The sequence below is a fragment of the Zonotrichia albicollis genome, chromosome 2 (genome assembly GCF_047830755.1).
Source record: "Zonotrichia albicollis isolate bZonAlb1 chromosome 2, bZonAlb1.hap1, whole genome shotgun sequence".
NCBI lineage: Eukaryota > Metazoa > Chordata > Aves > Passeriformes > Passerellidae > Zonotrichia > Zonotrichia albicollis.
Genome location: NC_133820.1, coordinates 55,582,650 through 55,605,878, shown reverse-complemented (window position 1 = coordinate 55,605,878; position 23,229 = coordinate 55,582,650). Strand labels below are relative to the sequence as shown.

Genomic DNA, 23,229 nt, shown 5'->3' with positions numbered 1-23,229 from the left:
CTTTCTAGTGTAGTTATAATGTAATATATATATATATCATAAAATAAATCAAGCCTTCTGAACATGGAGTCAACATTCTCGTCTCTCCCTTCACCTGAAAACCCCTGTGACCACTGTCACAGAAGATGATTGTAATTAAGTATTAAAGTACATATTTATTAAGCATATATTCAGTTTATTTTCAGGTTGCATTTCCCAAGGGATCACTTTCGGGCTTATTTAAATTCACGTTCAGGGAAAAGTTATCACAGTCTCTTTAGTCTATATTACATAAAGTTATATAAATAACAAAGATTAGCAGAGCTGAATATTTCCAAATTAAGAAAGATTTTTGCTGAGGTACTCAGGTCTCAGGGGCTAATTTTACTTTAGTTCTAACAAAAATTACGGCTACTGATGACAATAATAATTATGACCTAATCTTCGTAACAAAGTGCTTTGGGGAACAATAAGAAACTTGGAAGCTGGAGCAATGTTTTATTCTCAGGATAATTGCTTCCAACAGTAAATACAGTAGCACTTTGATCTTTTTGAAATAAGACAATGTGACACTACCTCAATTCTAGCGAGCATTCTTGATTAGTAGGACAGATCAGTTTGCAACACTGCTGTGGAGAAGTGAAAGACAGAAGAGGGTGAGGAATTTGTTGTCATTGTCCTGTTGTTTCAATTTTGGAAAATGCTGTCCTGCTTTATGTTAATGACCACTCCCTATACTCCTTTGGAATTTAGTTTAATCCTGTCCTAAGGGACATCTCTGTTCCTTTGTGCACGCTAAGGTGGCAACATTTCCCAGAGATACCATTCACACAAGTTTTCAGTACTGTCTGTGATTACTGTGTTTTAGTAATCTGTGACTTTACAAAAGCTTTAGAGTTGTCAATAATGAAAATTAATTTTTAGGATATTTCATTTTTATGAGCTAATTAACTGTTTCAGTGAAGTACTGTCTATCTTTCCTGAGTGTTAATGTTGTAGCTCTGATACCTTAAGGATGTTAAGGATATAGTGACGTTGGGAAGAGGCTATATTTTTATTTAGACATACTGATGCAATTGAAGAAAGGGAAAGATGTTTTTCTGCTTAGATAAAATGGAGCTGTTAGCCCCAATGTTTCAGATCTGCATACCTTGATTCATGAGTCTTTAAACTTGTTGAAATTTTTAGGGTCTGAATTGTGTAGCTGATCTTTTCTGATTAGGTTAATATTTATTTTTAATACGTTTGCTTCCAGATGCCTACTCATGTAGATAAAGAGAGAGTAAGGTATTTTCAGGATGATGATAGTATGAACCTGAAGGATTTGGTCAAAAATGAGAAGATGAGAACAGCAGAGGATCAAAACTCACTGTTCATGCGTATGGCATCAAAGGTAAGGTGCTGTGTGTATGACTTTTTAATTAAGCATGTTATTATTAGAAGTATCAGGGAGGACGTGAGGCCTGAGTAAAGGGAAGGCCTGGAGGAAGATGAGATTTTTTTATGGCTACAGAATTATGCAGGACTGTCAAAAATAGGGGCCATTGTAAATTGTACAATTACCAAGTACAAAGCGAGGAATTTTCTAACATTGTGAAACATCTGAACTGATTCTTAATATTCACTCTGCAGAGCTACTGGAGAGACGTGCATATTTTAGTGATGTGAGTCACCTGTCCTATTTTAAATGGTCTCTGAAAGGCATTATGGGTATAAAAGGAATTAAAATGTCTAGTTCAGACACAGGAGATTATTCCATAGAACTCTCAAGTAAAAAGGAAGAGATCCCATCACAGGCATTGAGGCAGTGAATTCAGATGACAGACAGGGTTGATGAAGGCAAAATGTTGATAATGTTGAAGCTGAGTGAGGCCATGACTGTATGTATACAAGAGGCTGTTGATGCCTGATTTGAGAGTAGTTGTGAGTCTGCAAACATTGTCTCAGTGCTGGTGTGATTAAAAAGACAAACAGAATTTTGGAGGTTATGAAAAGGGAATATTTAGCATTTTAAAGCATGTAGTGAACACATCATACACCCATATCTTGAATGCTGCCCAAGCTGTTAAAGCGTACCCTGTATTCAGGAGCACAGAGCAGTGGCCATTTGAAGAAAACCTAAGTAAACAGAATTTCTTCAGCTTGGGGGGAATGGGTGGATGGGTAAGGGAAGGCAGCTTCTAGACTAGAACAATTAGCATAAAAGTTCAATAGAATACAACTATTTTTGTTTCTCATATGGGATGCAGACGCAGAACAGATAACATGAAGGAGTGGTTTGAGATTATTTTTCAGTGAAGAACGTAATTGTAGAACTTGTGTTGTAGAGCATGAAATGCAATGGAGGCCTTGATTGTGAGTTGGAGAAAAAAATATAGCAACTTACTGAAATACAGTTTCATTGTTAAATATTGAATAGGGAGATCTAGATAGGTTTTGGCTCAGTGTCGTGGTTTGACCAGGAAGGAGTGGGAATTCTGGGAAGCTGTGGTCAAACCAATGAAGGTTTTGGGTTTGAGACTGGCGTCCGGTGTGGCCAGTGGGGTTTGGACACACCTCCGAGAATACACAGGGGTTAAAAGCAGGGCACTGCCCTTGGAACTCCCTCTTTGGGACATCGTCGGGCGAAGAGGTCAGATCTCTTCCCCCGCCCAGCCCGCTGCTGCTGGGCGGGGGAGGGGCCGGCCATGCGGTAGGCCCGGGGCCTGGACAGAGATGGGGTTGAGGGGGCTTCGGGGGGCTTCGAGGATGGAAGGGTGGAAGATCCCAGAGAGTCAGCCCTCGGGCAGCCAGCCCCCCCCCCCCCAGGAGAGCAGCCAGGAGGAGAAGGAGGGAGAGTGCCCGGCCAGAGCGGCAGTGTGTGGGCAGCGTGCGTGGGAGTCGCTCCGGACCGACAGAGACTGAAAACTTTTAACCCTTTCTTGCATGATTGGGGCCTTGCAAAAATGCTAATCCTCCTCGAAGTTGAATAAGAAGGGAGATAAGAGATGAGATGTGGAGATGATTGGATGGGGAGAGATGATTTGGAGTGGCCTTTTGGCTGGACTTTTCTCGTGGCTATGGACTCAGTTGTTCCTGTGACACAGACTGCATTTAGGGGGAGGCAGTGCCTCAAAACCAGGAAGGTTCTTCGTGAGGACCCCCCGGCCCCAGGGGGTTGGAAAAATATGGGGGGGACAGATGTCCCAAAAGCAGAGACTGTGCCTTTTTGGAGTGAGACAAGGCATCCTTGAAAGACAACCCTAAAAGCAGCTCTGGTCCATGTCTCAGTGGTGAGAGCACTGGGCATGGAAGGACGATGTTACAAGCGGCAGAAGGACTTTTTTTTTTCCGGGCGGTGCCGAAGTGACAGAGAAGCACACGAGGTTTCAGTGTGTTTCCAGGAGAAGCCTATGGAACGAGAAGGACTCCTTTCCTCTTCATGAACTGATGTTTGAGTATACTAAAGTGTCGTACCGGGTGTTTTGGGAGAATGTATTGGATTGAGAAAGTCAGGGAGTGGGGAGGAGGAAAGTGGTTTTTTTGTAAGGTTTTCAATTCTTTTCTTCTTTTTCCTTATGGTCTTTCCCTATTTTTCCTGTAGTTTAAGTAATAAAGTGTCCTTTATGTTTAAGTTGGAGCCTGTTTTGCTTATTCCTGGTCACATCTCACAGCAGACACCAGGGTGAGGCATTTTCATGGGGGGCACTGGCTCTGTGCCAGGCTCAAACCATGACACTCAGGATCTCCACAGTAAATGCTGAGACCTGCAAATGTGTAGCAGAAGAGTCAATTCTACCAGCTTTCCCCCATCGTCTTCTCCATTGCTGGAGATTGAATTTGCAACATGAAATGGTCACACTAGAAAGCAACTGTTTCATTCTAACAGCTTTTTTTTTTTGTTTAATTTTTGTTTTTCTTTTCTTGTTTTGTTTTTGTTTGGTTTTTTGAAGGATAGAATTTATTAATAATGTTACAAGAATGTATTGTGTTTCCTAGCCTAGGCAAATACTTCATTGTAGTTTTGGAAGGCTCTGAATTCCTACTAACTTCAGTGAGCTTTGGATCAGATGCTAAGTAATGTGTTTCTTTTTTGTTACTAGGCAAAGATGTACTGTATCACATTGTTTTATTAGAACAAGTTTCTTGACTGACCTTTTAAGATTCAGCCATAATATTTATTTACTGACTAAGTGTATTGGAGCATATGCTCAAAGTAGATATCTTGTCAAAGCCATTACTGTTGCAATGTCCATATTTTAATTCATGGTACTGTAGTCTTTCAGTCCTATGCAGTGTCACATTTAGGTTTTGAAGGTATTTTTGTTTAGCTTTCTTAAAAAGAAGCATCTCAGATGCCAATTTTTCTTCTCCACTTAGATCTGAAATGCTTTTGGTAGTTTCTGTGCAGGTGATTCGCAGGTCCTGTCACCATAAAATGTGATGGTCTTCCCCAGATGATGTTTGTTCCTTGATCTTAGGTTAAGAAACTGGCTCCTAGGCCTCTCTGAGGTTTCCATGTCTTTCTATGTCTATAGAAAGCATTCTTATTCACAGTACAAAATCAGTGTTAACCACTGAAGTGTTGGCAGCAGTCTGAAAAATTTGAGTGTGATCTCAGATATTCTAGATGATTATTTATTTCCTTTATCAGCCTATACTACATGGAGTATCTGCATTATGATCTGGGGCTCAATAAGTTAGTCTTCAAAATTCTTGCATTTCTCCTCAGTAGTTTCAGCAAGGTGTTTTATTCCAGCAGGAAGTCTAGCAAACAAACCTCTTTTGCCAGTTTTATTTTCATAACATAGTACACAAATTTGACACATACAAATTACTTTATCTTTCTGCCTTCGTTTGAGAAATGAAAATAATTATCCACAAAAATTAATCTGTTGTGTTGCAGAGGAGTGGTGGGAGGAAACTGCTGCAAGTCTGCAAATGATGTCCTGCCTTGGATGGGAGAAGGGAGATTGTGTCTCTTAAATTCTGTTCAATAATTTCATTCATCTAACCACTGTGAATTGCCTAGGGAACTATTATTTCCTTCAGAGATTTTCCCAGGGCTTCTATCACTTTCCCAGACTATGCCCAAAAGAAACTTGCAGCCCCACGGCTGCTGAGGATGGAGGAAATAGGCGCTGCTCTCACAGATGGGAACAGAATGAGAGCTCAGACAAGCATGCTTTCTGGCTTTTACACAGCTGAGTGCTCTGCTCCAGATCTGTGCTACTTTCCCTTTACTTTAACAAGGTTTTAAATGAAATACAGGCTAGTTGTTACTGAAGATAATAACATAATTGCAGTTTTGTAGAGAGATGGGGATGTTGAAATAGAAGGGTATAATTCATGAAAGGATTTACTTTCTTGAATGGGACTTGGAAGATATATTAGTGTGTAGACCCAAAGTCTCTCTTCATGAAACCTCTGTCTAATCCCATTGGCAGGTGAAGGTCTGTATGTTATCTCATGCCAAACTCCCACTCAGATTGACAGAATAAACATCTGCAGTGTTTAACCCATACTTGTACTTATTAAATCCTTTTCCCACCTCTCCTTTCTTCAAGAGCTCAGTGAGATAAGATGGAGGGATTTTGCTATTTACCTGTTGAGTCTTTCTTCTAAATTTAGATTCTGACTTATCATTGCCCTCTTGTCCATTCTTATTTTTGTAGTCATGGTTCTAAGACAACCCTGCTGTGCTTGAGGCTTTTGCCTCCTGTTCCCCTTCAGTCTCTTTTGGAAGGTGGCTGATGTGGCTGTCACTTACCCCAGAGGTTTGAAATGCTGCCTTTCCCACAGCTGCCCCTTGCATGCTATTATGTCAAATTTATGAACACCATGAAAAAGGCCCAAATCTTTAATTTACAGTGGTGGAAAAAAAACCTTTTTAAAACCCAACACTAATCTTTTTGATATATGGAGAAAAAGCAGGCCTAGAGTTTGATTTGTTCATGTTTTGCTGTTGTGTCTCAATGAAAAAAACACTCATTTAAATCACTATTTCTACTTTTTATTTTCTTCACCTCTGAAAGGGGTTTTGGTTCTCATTGTTGTAGAAGCATATCTTAAGGATCTAAAGAAGTCAATAAAACATTTGAAAACTGTTTTTTTCTGACATTTCTAGAGTACAAAATATGTGTGCAGTCTTAGATTTTCACTACTGATAGCTTTAAGTACCCTGTTTGTAGTTTCTTTAGCCTTTGACTGTTGTAAGTGGTTCAATTTTCCCAAATTCATGCTGTTAAGACTTATGTAATCCTTTCACTCATGTCAGTAGATGCTTGTGGGTGTTTAGAGACTGATTCCTGGAACATAACCTCAAGAGAAATTACCTTGTATTTGTATGTTTGAATTCTACTAAAGCATTTTTTTTCCTTTTTATATTTTACTTCAAGAAAGAGAGAACAATTAATTTGAGTTGTTCATCAGGATATTTTAATTTTGGCCAGAAACGAATTTTATTTTAAAATATGTGCAGTAATTCCTAAGGGGAATTCAGCATTGAAAAATTAAATGCTTTATAAGTAATGCTGACCTTCCTTTATGGATTTAGCCGAGTGGTATTCTGGTATTATAGGTTTGCAAAAAGGAAATTTGCATGTTGCCTTTCCTTGCTTCTCTAAAAGTCTGTAAAATGGAAAATTACTTTCAGCCTAATAATTTTTGCTTGCTGTGCAAATCTACCTGTTCACATTTTTGCATTTCCATCATCATAAACCAAAATAATAGTCTTGAAAAAGCCTTAGAAGCTAAAGTGAAAAATGCAAAATATTGCTGCCGCTGCTACTATTATGTAATGAACCTTTTTCTTCTTCTTCTTCACATGGTGAAGCAATTTTAGCACAATATTTAATAGACATGATAAAGCCAGCAAAGCTCTGGTGCCCTGTTGCTTTTTACATTTACTTAAAGACCATGTGCATGGTTTATTGTAAAGTTATTGCGATAACCCAAGAGAAATAACTTTCAACACCTTGTTCTGCTGTATTTCAATTCAATTCACTAAATACCCTTCTGTGTATATTGTGTGGACACAAAAAAGCTGTTTCTGCATGTGACAGCTGCATTAGGGAAGAAAACCTGGGAAGAGTAAGAACTGTGTAAATGTAGCCCATATTAAATTACTGCATAAGCATTTAGGATTCTGCCAGAATTATGTTAAAATTACCAGATACGTTGCAATTGAAGACTTGTTCAGGACAGTCTTTCGTAGACATAAAAATTATGACCAGGAATAACTGTAAAGTGAAATGCTAATAAGAATTTTAAAAGTAGAATTCTATGACTGAAGGTATTTTTGTTTAGTTTACATTTTATGCCATTAAATTTATATAAAATTTTATCCATCCTAATAACTACTTATAGGAAAATCTATAGTTTTCATTTCATACAGCAGGAACAAAAAGGAGGTTGGTCCCTAGACACTGAGCAGTCCTCTGTCATCTGTTTTTTGCTTGACTTCTGCTGCTCAAAGGTAATCCTGAGCTACCTTGCTCACCAGCATGGTAGCATTCTTGTCAGTGACACAGGCCTTAAAAGAGCTCTGTTTGATGTCTTAAAATCCTTTGATATTATGTGATTAAAATATTCTTTAATTCAGTGTGGTGATAGGTTTTGAAAATGCCTATTCACTGAATTATATGATGAATTAAACCTACAAATTTAAATGTCTGTGTTCACAGGGAGACTGGAATTGTAATAAGGTTTTACATGATAAAATTCTGCCTTTGTTTGTCTTAAGCAAATAGTATTTGTGATCAGAATAACTTTTCTGAGGTGATTTTGTTGTTCAGAGTAGGTGCTAAATGCTGAATAAATTTAAATGTGATGAGATGTATTCTTATGTCACTCAGGTTTGTATTCTAAAATAATAGATTATTCTTTTTTGCAGCTTCCTGAAATACATTATGATACAACATTCCACAAATATTAGCTCTGTCATTTAAAGACGTCAGTGTTGCCATGACAATTTAAACCCAAACTGATACATTTTATACAATGTATAGACTTTTTTTTGGACAAATTTTTCAAGCAGATGCACTTTTATTAGCTTCTATGGAAGTAACTCCAGCTATGATTGCGTTAGCAAGGAAACAGGAAAAGCAGAAGTTCAATAGTTGCATACAAATTGAAGCAAGAAAATAAGCAGAAAAGAAACAGTACAAAAAAGCTGAAAATAACCCACACTGGAACCACACAGGTATCTTTTGTTCCTCTGCTAATTGTGTTTAATAGAATTTCCAATTTCATCCACAAATTTCAAAGGAAATTTGAAGTGGGGGAAAAAGTATACTTGAGGTATTATACAAGTATAATCTCGATCATTGGGAGTTCTGTCTATTAAGGTTTCCTTTCAGTATCACAATAGTACGAAATTCTTTAGCAGGGCTTTTTATTTGAAGGAGCCACCCAAAAAGCAAGTAGTAGCAGTAGAGGGAGCAATAAGAGGCACAATGTGCAGCACACTTGAGATGGAGCCAGCAGTGTATAAGACTGCAGGGGTTTTACTGTGGAATAAGAAAAAAAGAATTTATTTAAAATAAAGCTAAGAGATATGGTTCCAGTGGGCTGAGCATAGGTTGGCAGAAAAATTAAGCTGACCCTGTAGTATACCTTGCACAGATTTGCAAGACTTACTTCAGGAAGTAGCCCCATGCCATGGTGCCTGATGGCTTCACTAACATAGCAAATTAAAAAGGGCTTCAATTATTTAGTAAACAGAATGTTATATAATGAAATAATTCATGTAATTTATTCATATTATTCATGGTAATTATCATGATAAGGATTTAATCAGAAAATACAACACTGTAATTTTTCCCTCTCTCAAATCATTCTAATTTATGCGTAGTCAGATGCTGATTTCTTTCTAACTCCTGTGCTGAATGGTTAGAGATCTCACCCCTTTTCTTGGGTTTTAGCCACATTTGCACTGTATTTGAGCTGTCCAGATGAAAGCCCAGAGGGCTCCTGTGAGAAGTTTGGATGCCTTCCCTGACTGCTGTTTAAATGTTTGTGTATTACAGGCCTCTCTCAGGCAGGGCAAGCACAGTTGTGATCCTTCTCTGTTGGTGAAATGAAAACTGCATCCTGGTTATGGAAAATCAGATGGATGGTAGCAATGACACAGTTGCACAATTATGCTATGAGATGTGGGAGGCCATGTCATTTTGCCTCTCCTAAAGATGCCTTTGTGTGCTCTGGCTAATCAGTGCTTGCCAAAAGAGAAGGGGAGGCTGGAAAAAAAGAGGATGTATATGAAGGAAGAATGTGGGAGATAATCCCAGAATAAAGAAAAGTGAAGTAGGAAAAAGAAGACTGGGGATTGTAGAGCTGATCTGTCTTATGAACATATCAGTGTAGCACAGCTCTGGGCTTTAATCAGAGTCTGGTAGGAACAAGGACTTCAGGTGCATTTCCTTTCTTAGCTTTAGGCAATTCAGTGATGTATTGTAGGACATCTCAACTTTAAACTAATAGATCAGAATGACTTCCTGCATCTTTCTGATCTCTGTGCAGCACCTGAGCAGCAAGGGCAATACTAAACAATATCAATCATGGCAAGAGAACTAAATACACAACATCCAAATGCATTGGCTTTTGTGGTTGATGGGTGTGATGCTGCACCTATGATTCAGAACAGCTTTCCAGCAGCTCTAATACATCAGCCTAGTTCCTTCTTTGGATGTGTACTAGCTCTGTCTTTTGTATGGAAGAATATATGTATGAAAGAAATTGGTTTTTTAATGATTACTTGCTTTCCTTCTGGCATTTTAGAGAATGATTTCTTCTTCTTGTTTCGATTCCCTTTTAACTTCTTTTTAAGAGATTTAGTTATAGCCAAGTAATACAATTGGCAGAACTCACTGGGTGCCCTGTTGTACAAATAGAAGTATAAATATTTTAAAAGAGGAATGGAGCACCTCTCCTATGAAGACAGGCTTAGAGAAGGTGGGGTTGTTTAGCCTGGAGAAGAAAAGGCTCCAAGGAGACCTTATAACACTTCCAGTACCTAAAGGGGGACTAGAAATCACAAAGGCAGATACAACAGGGGTTAATGGCCCCAAACAGAAAGAGGGTAGATTTAGTTTATTTATTTGGGAGAAATTCCTTACTTTCAGGGAAATCAGGCACTGGGACAGGTTGCCCAGAGAAGTTGTGGATGCCCCATTCCTGGAGCATCCAAGACCAGGCTGGATGGGGCCCTGAGCAGCTTGGCTTAGAAGAAGGTGTCTCTTCAAAGTCTCTTTCAAACTAAACCATTGTATGGTTCTGTGATCTGTTGGTCATGACTGTACCAGAAGAAACAAAATCTGGATTTTAGACAGCGCCTACTTTATGAAAGTTTTCTACTTTGTATGTAAGAATTTTGCTTTGGATCCCAGATATCATATTGTATGCAGTAATTTGTCCATCTTGAAGAGAAGCATCTTCTATCTAGGCTGTTTAATAAGAAGAGTATTTATTTTATCACAACGGATTCTGTGGAGTATTTTGAAAAGTACTATTATTTAAAAGAGGTTGTGGAGGTTGTGTGTAACAAACCAGGAATTTCCATGGCTACTTTTACGTGCAAGCAGAGCAGAGTAGTAATGGTATTCTCTGCTCTGTGTGATACTCCTGATAGCCAAAATGTTGTGATTTCCACTCTTCTTTTCCTTTCTAGTTCGCCAACTGTCATGTTTCCTGTGTATTTCCATTCTCATGGCAGAATTTTGATTTAAATAAAAATCCCAAACTTAATGTTTAGTAATAACAAAATGCTGCTATTCTCCAAGCAGTGCTTCGGCTGCAGGTCTGACTTTACCTTATTAATGCCTTTATGACAGAAAAACAGAGACATGATTTTAGACACCCAAACCACTACACTTTTTTTTTAAATCTCAGAAATCTTCTTTTTCTGTTAAATGTAGAATTACAGCAAGACAGAAGAAGAATGGAGTTAAACTCTTGAACTGTTGATTTTAGTCTGCAGTGGCTTCCAGTAGGAAATGCACATAAGCAGCTAAGTGTATTATAGCTGAATAAAGTAATATTAAAGAGACTCCTCCTCAATTGTTTGATAAGAAGAATACTGAACATATTTAAAACAAGGTTTTGGTCTGTGTTAGAGGACTGCAGTATTTGGGAAAAGCAAGAGCTTTTGTCTTTTTTGGGGCAAGTTAAAGTTACTTATGTACTTTGTCCTTTTTTTTTTTTTTAATATCAGATTATCTACGAAAGCTATGTCTGGGATATTTGGAAGTATTTCTTTAATTTGAAGACTTTAATTTGAAGAGCTCAGTTATGAAGGCATGCCTTCCAAATGTCTCCAGTTAACATTTGTTCTTTTCTAGGGCTACCCTAGTCAGTATCCTAAAATATATTAAGATTTGTTGTGGCATGCAACAGGTGCACTCAGAAAAACTTAGTATTGAAGGCAAAGACTGTTTTCTTCCCAAAATGGCTTAGTCCTGTTCCCTTGGTAAGAATAAGTGTTGGAATATTTTCACAGAATGTGAATATGAAGTGCAGAGTCATGATCTAGTTATTTCACAAAAAATGATTTAACGGTAGTTGTAAAAGGAGAGGAGGAGGAGACAGGAGAGGATAAAATAAGTTATAAAAATGATATATGAAATTGTGCATCTATTTAAAGATAGCCAAAGTTATGTCAAGATAATACTGAAATACCTAGCCTTTAATTTGAAATGGAACATAGTAATATACTCTTCTCACTGCTGTCACATATCTATATTTTAATATCTGTGTATAACTGCTCTCAGGAGAGGTACCTGATTATTCCATCTGCAGCAGATGCCATATGAAAAGAAGAAATGCTACTGCTTGTGTACTTTATGCTTTTTTCAAGGAAGGAAGCTCTTTTTCAAAGAGTTAGAATTTTTTCTTGCTACTTTATAAATAAGTGCAATTTTTCTGCATATCTTTTCAGCTCATGGAGAAAACAGACAGAGAGTACTACACTCTGGATGATATGTTTGTTTCCAAAGCAGCCAAGAGAGCACGCAGTGGAGAAGAGGAGGAAGTACAAAGAAGAAAAGCAATCCGTGAGCACCAGCAACTTGCTGCATGCATGGAAAAGTGCCCCTATTGCTTTGATAGCAGTGAACTTTCTAAACATCTTATTATTGCAATTGGCACCAAGGTAAGAAAATAGCAATTTAACACAAGCATGGAAATAAAAGAGAAATGATGTCAGAGTGTTTAAAATTAGGAACGAAATTGCTTCTGTGGAAGGATTTATTGTTCTGCATCTTACTTTCCTTGCTCTTTCAGTTGATTCCACAACTTCATCAAGGGTGAAGAGGAAAAATATATAAATCTGTCATGAATTTTAAAGCTAATCTTTGATGTTGGGACTTCACATTTGTAGAAGACAAGTAATAGTGAAAGATCTCTGTGCAGAGATTAGAGTGTTGGTGGATTTGTGGAAGATTAAATCACACTTCACTGTAGGAAATTTGTGAAGAACTGGTGAAGAATTTGGTGAAGAACTGTGTCTTGATATCAGAGAAAACTAGGTGGAGAACTCAACTTTTAAGCTTAGAATCCTTTGAAATAGACAAAAGTTTGGTTTGGAAACCTTTCTGGTTCTGTTAATGCTTTTAAGAGTTGCATAAATATTTGGATTTATAACATCTGAAATACTTCAATATAGCCTTTTTTGCATTTTTTTTTGCTACAGTTTTCATTTATCAATGATTTTTTCATTTGATCTGAAGCTCTTTATAGGTAAAGAGTTACACAGCTGGTACAGGTACGCAGAGTTAGACAGCTGAGAGGTATACCATCTCATACAGTGCTGTGTTTTGGATTTAGGATGAGTGTAATGTTAATAAGACACTGATGTGTTCAGTTGTTGCTAAGTAGTGCTCAGGGACTCTTCTGCTTCTCGTACTGCCCTGCCAGTGAGAAGGTGCGGAGGGCACAAGGAGTTGAGAGGGGACATGGCCAGGACAGCTGACCCTAACTGACCTTAGGGATGTTCCAGACCATATGACATCATGCTCAGTGGATAAACTCAGGGGAAAGTTCAGTGGCTGAGCAATAGTTGGTGGGTGGTGAGCAATTGCACTGTGCATTGCTTGGTTTGTACCTTGTTGTTATTATCATCATCGTTATTTAATTTCCTGTCCTTTTAAACTGCCTTTATCTCAACCCACAAATTCTACTTTTTGTCTTGATTCTCTCCCTCTATCCCACTGGGAACAGGGAGTGAGTGAACAACTGTGTGATGTCTCGTTGCCTGCCAGGTTATACCATGACAAGGAATATGCATCATATCTATCTATCTATCTATCTATCTATCTATCTATCTATCTATCTATCTCTCTATCTCTCTATCTCTCTATCTCTCTATCTCTCTATCCCTCTGCATATTATTAAAAATGCATAAAGCCATATATCTATATTAAAAATACTGGAGTGCACTAAATAGTGTGAATTCATAGCAGCTATGGTACCAGTTGGTTTATAAGGGTGATAATACTGCCTTGCTGGTGGAACTGCTCTCAGGATACTGGTTTGATTGATTTACTGGTAGATAATGGGCCCTTTTAAAAAGGTACTAAAATTGCCAATACTTTTCTGTAGTCAGTAGCTAATGGCTTCTGTTGGTTTGAATTTAGCAAATGGTGAATTTTTTAACTTCAGCAATGGGAAGGTTTTTAATGCTGGAAAACTGAGCACTTGAGTTTTTGTTTGCTTTTCCTAGGTGTACTTGTCTCTACCAAGCAGCCAGTCCCTTACTGAAGGTCACTGCCTGATAGCCCCTCTACAGCACCATACTGCAGCCACTCTTTTGGATGAAGACATCTGGGAAGAAATCCAGGTCTGCTCAGAAACCGTCTCCTGTTCTAACCCTTTTGTAAAATAATTTTGTTGTGGATAATAACATCCTTGTCATAAGTATGTATTTTCATAATTTGCAGTCTGGTAGCTCTGTCCTGATTCCACTACGGGGCAGAACCTTCTGACATTGTGGATGAAAATTAGTGGTCAAATATTAACAGGAAAGAGAGGCAGGGTAAATACTGAAGCAAATTTTATGAGCACTAGAAGAAGTTTCCTGGAATGCTGCAGAATGTGCGTCCTTGGAGATCTGTGAAACCATGTCAGAGCAATGTCTATTGGAAATGAAGAAGGTACAGCTGATCCCTTACAGAAAATAGAATAACTGACTTCATAGGATTTTCTTGGGAGTGCCAAGGAAAAGAAAAGAATTGTCAGAGCAGGCAGATCACTTAAAATTAAATACAAATATGTTGTTTACATATCTTCAGTTTTTAATCTGTTTTTGGGTGGATATTAGTTAAGAGAGAAATACCTTACTCTTAAAATAAATGAGATCCCTGTTCAAATCCAACTTTCTGTCCTTTTTGAAAAGAATTATTGAAATAAAGCACCAAGCATGATGGGCTGTGCTTTCCAAGTCTCTTATGAAGACATTTTGAAGATTTTGAGTTCTGTTTTCTTTGGAGATGGTAAATCAAGGGAGGGATGTAACAAGCTTCTGCCTAAGAGAATGACTATGTTTGTCAATCCCCTATTCTGCCATCAGGATTATTACAAGTGGAAAACAATTTGCCACCTCTTATATTGAAATATTGGAGACTATATCAGACTAGAGAAAGGTTTCATTGTTGTAGCTGCGAGATTTAGAGACTTAAAACCAGCATAATTTATAAGTTTGTAATAATTTAAAAAACACTGGTCTTGCTTCAAGTCTGGCAGGTGGATTCTCTGACTTTTCAAATTTGCCCCCACATTGATTCTCATGTCTGATGCTGTTTCATATAGTAAATTATGCTCCCTTCCAGCCAGAAAGAAAAGGAGTTCTCTTACATATGACAGAAATGCCTAGGAAAGTTGGATAAGAAACAAATAAGTGCAACAAGTAGGATCAGGAGGAACAAAAGAGCATGCGGAAAAGTGATAAATATGTTTATCCTCAATCTTCTGTTTAGCCCAAGCTCTTAACTAAACAATTATGATTTTTTAAATTGTATGAGAAAGAAAATAGGATAATTAAAAGATAAGCAAATGCAGTCCCTGTATTCAACACTAGTGTTTTACTTGTTAGAAAAGGCATCTAGTTGATAAATCCTTTGATCCTGTGAATATATTCATAGTGAGAATATAGATATTCTGAGATATTTCTTTGCAGCGAAGTATTTTGGAAAGTGATGGATACATGATTATGTTTTTTTCCCCAACATATATGTACTACAGACGAAGGAGTCTGTAAAACATCAGCAAGAGTATAAGCAGACAGTCAATGACTGAAGTAACTTTCTGATGCAAGAGACATATTTTTTTATTACTGTTGAAGGGCAGAAGAATTAAGTATTCACAAAAGGTTGTGTGAAGTATGTGTTTTAGCTAACTATTTTTGCTGTTTGGATTTTTTTAGGATATATTGGACTAAAGCAAAAAGAGTTCCTTTATGCTGTATGCCTTCAAGCTCTTGAATTTAATGTATTGTGTAGTTTTGACACCGATGTGCTCATTTGCCAAAGCAAATATGCATGGAATATTTTTAATATGAAAAGATACAAATCTTTATACATCCAGTGTTGACTGAACTGTTGCATGTATTAATGTTGTGTTCACCCAAGCATAAGCCAAGCCTTCTTATTTCCCCTTGTGGATAGTTTTCTCCTTTCCAGTGCTAATTATTCTTGATGCTTTGGCCTGCTCAGAATTTGGAGGAAAAGTCCAATGTATTTAAAAACAAGAAAATCCAGCTGGGCAAAGTTAGCTAACATCTGCTGATATTCAAGGTTTTTTGGTGGATTTTGCATTTCAGTTAACACTGCCGGGTAGCAGCTGTAAGTCGTAGTATTTGTCAGCCTTTGGTGTCTCACCACATTGCTTGCTTCAGTGTGTTTCTGAAGTGGAGTTCTGGTGGCTGGAGTGACAAGGAGAAGACAAAAAGTTGTTAATCCAGAGTAGCCTGTCACTCTGTGCTGTAGAGGCCCATATCAGTCATGGCACACTGGGCAATGTCTTCTGGCTGTAATTCATCAGTTGCTTTAGGGGAATGATGGCAGCATTCTTCTGTCACAGCATGGAGAAGCTCATTATGAGGAAAAATTCAGGGCACAAGAGCCTGCTTTGAAGAGCTTAAATGCCTAGTTTAGATATATATTTGGCCATGTTTCTTAGACTTTTAGTTTGATTTATACTGAACAAGATGGCAAAAGGATGGAGAGTTCAATTTCTAGTCCCATTGCATTAAAAACCTGGTAGTGATTGGCTTTCCTTCTTTTTTTACTTCAGTACTTTATTTTTACAGTAAATGATGATGTTGCTGATGTGTATTTGTTTATGTATGTTTGATTCATCACTCTCCATTTACATTAAGATAAGGAATCTTAAACCTTTTGCTGGGATTTGCCTTTTAATGGTGCTGTTTCTACTTCTGAGCATTGTTAATTGGGAAAAAATGCCAGTACAAAAAGGACTACCTATGAATTATGTGTCTTAGGGCTATGATACCTTGGTCTATGAGGATCCTGCAGTTTCAGTGATTTCTTGGCTTACACTTGGAAATGGTATAAAAACACACGTAGGACAAAAATCTTCATTTTTAAAAAGCATTTTTCAAGATCTTGAGAAACTTTCAGAAACACTCACCCTATCAGAAAGTTAGATCTTTTGTGCACTTGAAAATGAGTTTGAATGACTCTTAGAAATCATCCCTTGTTCTTGATAATGTGTTCATCATGTGAACATTGTAAGCTATAGAACGATGCTTTTGCATATCGTGGATGCAAATGCCAGCTGTCAAGAGCCAGGGAGCAGCCAGAGCCAGCTGCTCTGCAGGAACCAAGTCAGGGGCTCAAGGTGATGGGCAAGGCAGGTTGGGGAGGTCACCTCATGACAGGACACGCTCCCATGGTACCAGGCCAGGAGTGTTCCTGTGCTAGTAGGCGAGGTCCTCCATGGCCCTGTGATGGCCAGGCAGGTTTGTAGTGAGGACTTAGGTCTGAGATGAAGTCAGGGCCAACAACTGCCAGGTACCTGCACAGGAATTCCTGAAACGGCTCAGAAGAACCAAAAGAGACAGCCTGGACCTAATTGCAGCTCATGAATGACAGGAGGCCAGGTCCACACTTCTCACCACTCTTTAATACCCCGTCTCTTTCTGCTGGACCTGATGCAGTTCACAACTGAAGTGCATCAGAGCTTCCCACCTACATAGGCAGCCAGAGCCCCAGCAGGTAGGGCCCAGCCCCTGCAGGGCCTCTTGGCCGTGTGCAGGACCCTGACACTGGAGCTATCAGAATTGTTACCTGAAATGCACTTTGAGTGGGTGCAGCACCTCCTCCCTCTGACAGGGAGCTGGTAAATGTAGCTTGAGTCCACACATAGTGAGTATTACATTTGGTTTGCTTCCATACAGTGAAGATGGTGGATCTATTTTTTGAGGCAATTATTAGTATTTTACTTAAATATCAAGCATGCCTAGTGAAAATACTTTCATTTTTAATTTTTTTTTTGTTGAACTGTATAATTGGAAGGAGTAGTAAAAGGGTAATCGTAACTATAGTCTGTAAAAGCCAGGTCATTACCTTCTTAGGAATTGCAAGCTTGGGACCTACTATTAAAGCCATGTTGTTTTATGGAGCACTAAGTTAAGAAGATCAACATAGTTTCAATTTCAGCTGTAAAAATATGTGATATTTATTAAAACTAAGTTTGTAGTGTTAATTATATTGTGTATTTCAAAATAGTTTCCTAGACTTCCAATGTTTTTATCATAGGAAATATGGTTAATCTTAAATTAGTAAATAATAAAGAATAAATAATTTTCCAAGTATGATTTTTACCATTTTATTGTTAGGTTATTACATAATAAGCTAGTGAAATAGTACATTCTATCTGAAAGTTCTGCAAAGTCAGTTTAAACAACACATTTTTTTTCCTTTAAACAGATGTTCCGAAATGCATTGGTGAAAATGTTTGAAGCTAAAGACTTGGACTGTGTGTTCCTAGAAACAAACATGAGTATGAAGAAGAGGTATCATATGGTATATGAATGCATTCCTCTTCCAAAAGAAGTAGGAGATATGGCTCCAATCTACTTCAAGGTACATAAAAATGTTTTTAATGAAGTAATTTGAATGAATATATCATAATTCATCTATTTCTGGGAAAAAAATTATATTCAAGTTCTGTTTTTGAAAATATATATTCTTTGATCCTTCTTCTGGACCATTCTTTGCTAATATTCCTTGATCTTAAAATAAGCAGTGTGAAGTAATTCAGTTTTTCAAGTAATCAATGGAAGAATTTTTTTTCAAGTAATCAGTGGAAGAGCTGTTTTTCACTGAGCATTTCTCCCAAGTCTAACTGCACTGAAAATACTAGAAGATGAGAGAATTGTGGCCTCTTGAAGTGCTTAAAGGATTGCAGTACTTACTTGAGTCTTGTACTATAAACTTAAAGCACAATATTTGTGACTTGGCAAGCAGTAAATGAGAAAATAATGTTACCTATTTTAAGAAATACTAATGTAGATAGTGTTTCATCTCTATTTTATTTAAGTAAGCCCAAATTTTACATGTGTCTTAGGCTTCTGATGAACATTCTACAGCAGGATAGATATTTCTTCTACAGCTTTTCTGGTCTCTTTACCCTGACCTTTTAAGAAAAGGTTCACGGAAGCTTCTGCCTGGAACTGAGTCCTTTCAGCTTTCAGCAACTGACTCATTATTTGCCTTTTATAAGTAAATTATTTTATTTGATTTTTGAAATACTATTTATGCTTTCTGAAAATAATGTGATTAGGTTTTGATGAAGTGGGGCAGCAGTATGGTGAACAACAATAGAGTAACTTTTACCACATTTGAAACCTTTCACCTGTCAGATCTGACTGCTGTGCTTCAGGTGCTGGTATAACTTGTGTTTTCTTTGAATACTCAAGGAAAGAGAAGGAACAAGATTTAATGCAATGTCATTTATTTTGGAAGTATCTACCATTAAAATGCACTGCAAATGAAATTTAAAGGTACCTACCCTACAATATACCCAATTCCATACTATGGGGAATATAGAGTCAGCTGTGGGTTTTTAAGGACAATCATCCTTCTAAGCTGGATTCTTCTCTTAGTGTTTAAAATAGGAAAAGGCTAATTTAGTGTAATGAATTCATAAGAGGTTTTGTATGGGGTAAGTAAAAAGAGAATGTGACCTTTACTTTGAAACTTGTGTCAAGCAAAACTCAAATTAAAATAAAGAAACAGAGGACCTGAATTGGGTGGGTCTGAAGATACTATATAATGTCTTTATAAAACAGCTTGTGGAAATGAGACAAGTTACCAAAAATAAAGCTAATTTGTTAAGAAGTATTGTTACTTGCCCTACTGCAATATACTTCACTACTGTTAGTTCTTTATTTGCTGTGAAGGACTGCTTTCACCTTTAGATGAAATAATTTTACAGAAAGCTATAATGGAGTCTGATGAAGAGTGGTCCATGAACAAGAAGTTAATTGATCTTTCTTCAAAAGACATTCGGAAATCTGTAAGTAATAAAGTGTTTTGTATCCTGAATTTATCATCAAATTCTTCTAACATTTTTCCATTATTAACTGTTTCAAAGAGAGAAGAAAGGGACCACAATTAGATTAGTGCATCAGAGGATGGCATAGGTATGAGGAGAATTACCAGTCTGCACTCTTAACTGACATTAGGGAAAAGATTCCCATTTATTTCAACAATTGGTGGACTAAGCTGCCAGCATTAGTTGAGAACAAAGCTGACACTTTGAGGACATATACTGGCATAATCTTCTTGATTAACTTTAAGAATTAAGGTAGATCAAAGATTTGCAAATTACTTTCCTGAAACAAATATGATTTGTCCTTTTCATTAACCTAGAACACCTGTTTCTGTTGCTAAGTTTATGAAATGAAAATATAAATAGCATTATGAAGCTTTTTTTTTTGTAAAACAAGGAAACAGTACCCTCTCTGTCTCCTGGATACCGAGATGAAACATCTTTATATAAACAAATATGAAAGGAATAATGCTGGATTGGTTAGGTTCAAAGATTGTTCTGTCCTTTTAATATTGAGCTGGAAGATGTGTGTTATATAGCCTTACATTTTTGTGACTATTATATATTTATTGAAGGTAGGCCAGTTTTCAGATTAAGACAGGACGGTTCTTTACAGTAATACAATGTAGCTGAACATGAATTGTTACGCAGTTGTGTGATTTTAACATTATTGTTGGGTAAGAAATGTCTGTAGGCTTCAGAAAGATCGGAGGGTGCGGCTTAGAGACTGAGCTGAGGTTTGGGAATTTGGAGAGTTGTATTGGGAGATGGTGGTACCTGGCTAGAAGGTCAGACATGGCTGAGACATCACCTAGTGGGGGGATTGTGTGCAGAAATTGTGAGAAATAAGACAAAGCTGACCTTTTCTTTAAGTTATCACCTGGCAACCCATTTTTCCTTATTTAATGATATTTAAAGTCCATTTAAAGTGTTAAATGTTTCTTGCTTTGCTACATTGCTCCTCTGTATTAAGTCTTAATTTAGAGTCAGTATTTCAAGCAATAGATTGAACACTCCTCCAGAAAGTTGTATGGTTATTTGGAGTGTAGCAGAGGAAATGCTTATGGATTAGAAGCTTTGTAAATCTTACCTGTATAGGAATGTCCTCAGCAATTAAAGGAGTGAAAAATAAATTGTTGCTGTGAAACAGCAGAAATTATTTGCAGTACTGTAGCAATAAATGGATCCACTTCTGTTAGACAGGAGGGTCTTTGTTGTGGCAGATACCCAGCATCTCTCCTGCAGGCTGACAGAATTATTGTCTGATTTGGCAAGCTAAAGATAATATCTGTCCATTCACATAGAGGGGGTTTCTGGTAATCTGTTGTTTAAAAAGGTGTTTCCCCTTCTCCCTGAGAGTCAGTTTTTTTTCAGGGTAAATATTTCCTGTTACCATAGGAATGTTGACCAAAGTCAACATCTTTAATAAATGCAGCTTGCTAGTGGTTATCTTAAAATTTCTGTTAAACTTATGTAATTCATAGATGTGGAGTCAGGGAGGCATTTGCCCACTGTGCACACTGCTGCCTGGTGTCCCCATCTCTTACCTGCTATTCCAGCTGTGGCCTCTGGAAGTTCTGCCATCCAGCCATCCTCTCTTCAGTGTCTTTTTGTCCAGTTGCTGTAAATTGTGCTTTTCCCTTACGTGTTTGCTTTACTTTTTCTCTATTGCAGTTTTATCCTACATGTAGTTGGTTTGAGAGGTAGTTTAAAATGACACATGGTACTATAAAACTGCAAAACCATGTTCAAATTCATTCTCCTGTGGGGAGGTTGACTGAATGCCAGCAATGTTTGTTAAACATCTGAAAATGTGACTTTGCATGTGTAGGTTCCTAAAGGGTTGCCGTACTTTTCTGTGGACTTTGGCCTTCAGGGAGGATTTGCTCATGTGATTGAAGATCAACACAGTTTCCCTCATTACTTTGGAAAGGTATTGTTATGTAGAAGATTAATTTACCAATTATAGTCTGTTTTGGAAAATTTAAGTAATTAAAGCAAGATGTTGCCAGAACAATTACTTTGATGTTCCCTATCTGAGTTTATTATCTGTCTTTTCTTGATGAGTCATTGTAACTTGGCTGGTTTAATGAAGTAGATGATTTTTTCACTAGCTGATAGTGAGATTGTGATTCTAAACTGGTGTTTCTTTAAATTTGATCTGAACTGCTGATATTTGAAATGATGGGTATATAATCTTATAGATGGAAGATACTTACATCTACTTAAAAATTTTCATGGCCATAGTATTGATACATAGGTGCACTGGCACCTGCTTGTATGAATTACTGTGCATACACATACAGACAACTACTAAAATCCTCGTGTGGTTAAACTGCTACTCATGGTATGTATAGTGTAAAATATATGTACAGGGAGAGCTGTAATAAACTCTTCTTGTCTTTACTATATCACAGAAAACATTTTTTAAAGGGTTGGTGTTGGAAAAACATGGGAAAAATTGGGGGAGAAATATAACACTAGAAACAGCACAGTGGGCAGCTTTCTTTCTCTGAACTTACCTTAATCACAAATGCACTAATGCATTAACAGTCTTATAATGTTAGGATATTTAAGCAGTACATCAGTGTGCTGTGCTTACAAGAATTTTGCTGAGGCAACCATCTAACAACTGCAGTTCTGTGTTTAAATTGGTATATTTTTCAGAATTTTAAGTTTTAATTAGCACTTGAAGAAAATGGACAATCTCATAATTTGAAAATACATATTTCTTCATTCCATGATAAGATAGTGTTAAGTAGTGTGGTAATTTTGCATTTTTCATTATCTATCTTACTTTTACTTGCAAAGGAAATTATTGGTGGCATGCTGGACTTGGAACCACGGCTCTGGAGAAAAGGAATCAGACAGAACTTTGAGGAGCAGCGGAAAAAGGTGTTGCAGTTTGCACAGTGGTGGAAACCATATGACTTCACCAAAAAGAAAGAATGAGAACAACCTGAAGTCAAGGACTATATAAGCCATGAATTACCCTAAAGGATACTTCAAATTTTAGGAATAACACCAATGTGTTATGTGTGGCTAATGTATTTTAAAATATAGGATATAGGTTAATTCCTGATGATCTGTTTCAGTTTTGGACGCTGGATCACATGTACCTGCAAGCCTGAAAAACCATATTTGTACAGTGAGTTTACCTTTTCCTTTTTCAACTGAGCCAGAAGGATAATATCCATGTGGCCATTTGAGTTCTTAAAAATGTAACTTTTGCTTTTGGAGGTTTTATAATATTTGAGACAACTGATATTTTTTATATTGTATTAAGCCAGTGCTTAATTATCGTAGTGAACTTTTGTCAAAAATGGTGTACATTTTAAGAACATTTTGATTAATACAGATACATTGCTACAGAAGTAAATTGTACAGAAAATAGTCTTCTGATTTTGTGTCCTTGTGGTCTTTAAATTGAGGTCATTGCACTAAGACAAACATTCACAGAGAATGTGATTGATAAACCTGCTGTTGCCCCCCCGCACAAGAATGAATGCAATTTTTTGTACTTTCTTTCAATATGAAGTAGTGTTTTTCAAGCACAAAGGATAATGAGACAGTCCATAGCTGATGGCAAATGACAGCTTTAATACTTACAGTTACTTTTGGTAATAGTGAAAGAAGAATCTCAAGGGAACATGCTCTCTAATGGCCAGCAAAGAAGAAAATCATCACAGGGATCTCCCCAGT

The 23,229-nt window shown here is 37.3% G+C and overlaps 1 protein-coding gene across 1 annotated transcript in view; it reads left to right on the top strand.

Moving 5' to 3' along the window:
• Positions 1–22,929, top strand: part of CWF19L2 (CWF19 like cell cycle control factor 2) — a 61,329-nt gene extending 38,400 nt beyond the window's left edge. The window contains exons 12-18 of the mRNA XM_014263990.3: positions 1,235–1,372; positions 11,894–12,106; positions 13,676–13,792; positions 17,901–18,056; positions 19,411–19,491; positions 21,359–21,460; positions 22,339–22,929. Coding sequence (XP_014119465.2) covers positions 1,235–1,372; positions 11,894–12,106; positions 13,676–13,792; positions 17,901–18,056; positions 19,411–19,491; positions 21,359–21,460; positions 22,339–22,479 — 948 coding nt within the window. The 3' untranslated portion in view covers positions 22,480–22,929. The remainder of the gene's footprint in view (positions 1–1,234; positions 1,373–11,893; positions 12,107–13,675; positions 13,793–17,900; positions 18,057–19,410; positions 19,492–21,358; positions 21,461–22,338) is intronic.
• Positions 22,930–23,229: the final 300 nt, after the last annotated feature.